Source organism: Macaca mulatta, chromosome 7, assembly GCF_049350105.2.
Source record: "Macaca mulatta isolate MMU2019108-1 chromosome 7, T2T-MMU8v2.0, whole genome shotgun sequence".
NCBI lineage: Eukaryota > Metazoa > Chordata > Mammalia > Primates > Cercopithecidae > Macaca > Macaca mulatta.
In genome coordinates, this window is record NC_133412.1 from 92,854,795 (window position 1) to 92,857,632 (window position 2,838).

Sequence of the window (2,838 nt, forward strand, 5' to 3'; positions counted from 1 at the left end):
ATTTTTTCGTGCTATGTTACAAAACATTAGAGAAGTCTACTGTTTTATTCACTTCCAGGTGATGAGAAGTCAACTCAAAATCAGTACTCATAATGTCAGTCCGTGCCTTTCCGTTCCTAGAAGAGAAGTAAGGTAGCATTGAAGATGGAAGAAGGTCACCATAAGGAAAAATTCCCAAAGCAGGAAACAAGCTTTGTGTACCACCATTCCATCCTATGCATCCGAGGTACACTGGGTCTGGCACAAATTACCTCCTCAATTAATAAATAAAATCTCTAAATAAATAGTAAGTCTAGGAATAGTTATTTATTTTTATATATTCATTCCTAATGTTGACAAGGATCTAATTCACTTAAAGTTTAGTCCATATTACATTATCAAATTCAAAAAAGAAGACTAAAGCTTAATACACCCAATGCATTCTTGCCCTTCAATGAAAAGATTCCCTAGCTTTGAAATTAAAAACTAATAAATTTAAGTAAAACAACATAACCTATAAAATCAAATGTTCTAATCTACCTTTTACATTCTGAAACTTGGAGAGTAACTGAGTTTTTAGTGCCTGAGAATAGGAAATCAATCCCTAACAATTTTCTAAGGGATCATGGGAACCAATACATCTAGGTCTCTCAATGGGAAAGAACTCTGAATTAAGTGCTAACAAAAGCAGCACCTTACCAATTTAACATGGGAGGCAGAATTAGCAATCATGGAAAACATACAAAAGTGGCAGATGAGATGATAGTTTAGAAAAAAAAATTTACACAGCTAGATGTCTACCAATCCCAGTCAACCTGGAAGCTTTCTCCCCAAGCCTACTTTCACTCTGAAGGATGTAAGTAGGGACTGGCTATAAAAATTGCTAGTTGCCTGGAGGCTTCATCTGGAATGACATGAATCTCATGTATCAGCCAAATTACACTCTGCTTTGAATTCATAAAAAATGTTTTCATAATGTGATAAAATTTTGAGTTGTGTCTCCAAACTGTTGAGTGGACACCACCTGAAATATAAACTGAAATACCTTGTATAAATGAATCCTCATTTTCCATCAACTCTGGAAACAAGAGGAGATAAAGGACAAATAATCTGTTTTTCCAGACCCAGCAAGATGTTTACCAGATACCATTCCACTGAGCCAACACTGAAACATGAAAACAATATTTATTTGCTAACTTGAAGTTAGCTACATTCATATGCTTGCCGTTTACTTCATATTTTTAATGGACACGTCTCCATGTCTTATTTATTTTTCTCAACACGTTCTCCTCAAAGTCAGAGCCTCTGCAGAATAGTTACTCAATTAACAATTAGTTAAAATGTACTTTAGCAGATTATTATTATATCTCAAAATTCTAATAATGATCTGCCAGGAATTTCAGGGTGGGTGTGAGTAAATTTATGTTCATCTTAATTCCTCTATTTTTTCAATATAAAGAGGAATTAATAGAGAAAAATTATAGTAAAATTTAAAGAACACAAATGAAAGGAGGAAGTGAATGCAGCATTATTACTGCAAATACTTCCTGCTTTAGGACAACGATCCTCAGGAGGACTATAAAATGTATAATTTATCTTTCACTTCTCTTTACACAAGATATATTTGGTGACCAACTTCCTCATGGCTACCTTTACTTCCTTGTTTCTCAGTGTGTAAATAATGGGATTAAGTAAAGGGAATATTACAGTATGAAACACAGATATCACTTTATCTAGGGAAAAAGAGTCAAATGGGCGAGCATAAATGTAGATGGATGGCCCAAACATTAGCACCACAATGGTAATGTGGGAATAGCAGGTGGACATGGCCCTGTTGGTATTCTCACCTGAGCCTGAATGTTTCTTGAGCATGGCCAGAAGGAAGGCATAGGACATTAACAGAGCAATGAAACACACCACAGAGATCAGACCACTGCTACAGATCATCACTAACTCCTCTGGGAAGGTGTTGGCACAGGCGATCCGGACAACCTGTGTGATGTCACAGAAGTAACTGTCTAACTCATTGGGCCCACAGAAAGGAAGTCGAACAATGAGAGCCACCTGTATTATAGAATGAATGAAGCCGCCCATCCAGGAGAGAGCCACCAGGATACAGCAGAGACGTCGATTCATGATGGTAGCATAGTGGAGGGGTCGGCAGATAGCAGCATAGCGGTCAAAGGCCATCACTGTGAGCAAGAACATCTCCGAAGCCCCAACAAAGTGTAAGAAGAACAGCTGTGCAATGCATCCACCAAAGGAAATTATCTTCCTCTCCACAAAGAAGTCTATGAGCATTTTAGGGGCTGTAATGGAAGAGTACCAAATATCAAGGAAGGCCAGATTAGCCAACAGGAAATACATAGGAGAAGCCAGATGAGGGTCAAGCCTGATGGCGCAAATGATAAGGATATTTCCCGGTAGGATGAACAAATAGAAGGATAGAAATATAACAAATAGGACTAGTTGGACCTCCCGAGTCTGGGATAGGCCAGTGAGAACAAATTCTGTCACCTTGGTGTAATTTGCAGTTTCCATTTCTTCAACTTACTTTTTTCATAATATAGCTATGAAAATTAAAGAAACTATAATTAGTCCACATAGTATTTAACTAGAGTTATATCACCGCTTTCAAAATTGTCATATGTTCCCTATCATTAACAGATTACATGAGGATACATTTGGTTTCCCATTTTATATTTGATAAACCAAGAGGGAGAGAGTATATGATGAACTTATAAATTGGAAACATTAAAACTATATGAAGTGTGGCATGTATTTGAAATTCAAATCTCAGCTTGTTAATGTTAACAATCTTACTTTTTGTGAAATTCGGCAATGCACTACTTCTTCCCC

General features: G+C 36.9%; 1 protein-coding gene across 1 annotated transcript; it reads right to left on the reverse strand.

The window, feature by feature from the left end:
* Positions 1 to 1,485: 1,485 nt before the first annotated feature.
* OR4M1 (olfactory receptor, family 4, subfamily M, member 1) lies at positions 1,486 to 2,619 on the reverse strand. Its single transcript, NM_001193882.1, has one exon. The coding sequence runs from the start codon at positions 2,518 to 2,520 to the stop codon at positions 1,579 to 1,581; it is 942 nt and encodes a 313-aa protein (NP_001180811.1). The 5' UTR covers positions 2,521 to 2,619; the 3' UTR covers positions 1,486 to 1,578.
* Between the last annotated feature and the right edge of the window lie 219 nt (positions 2,620 to 2,838).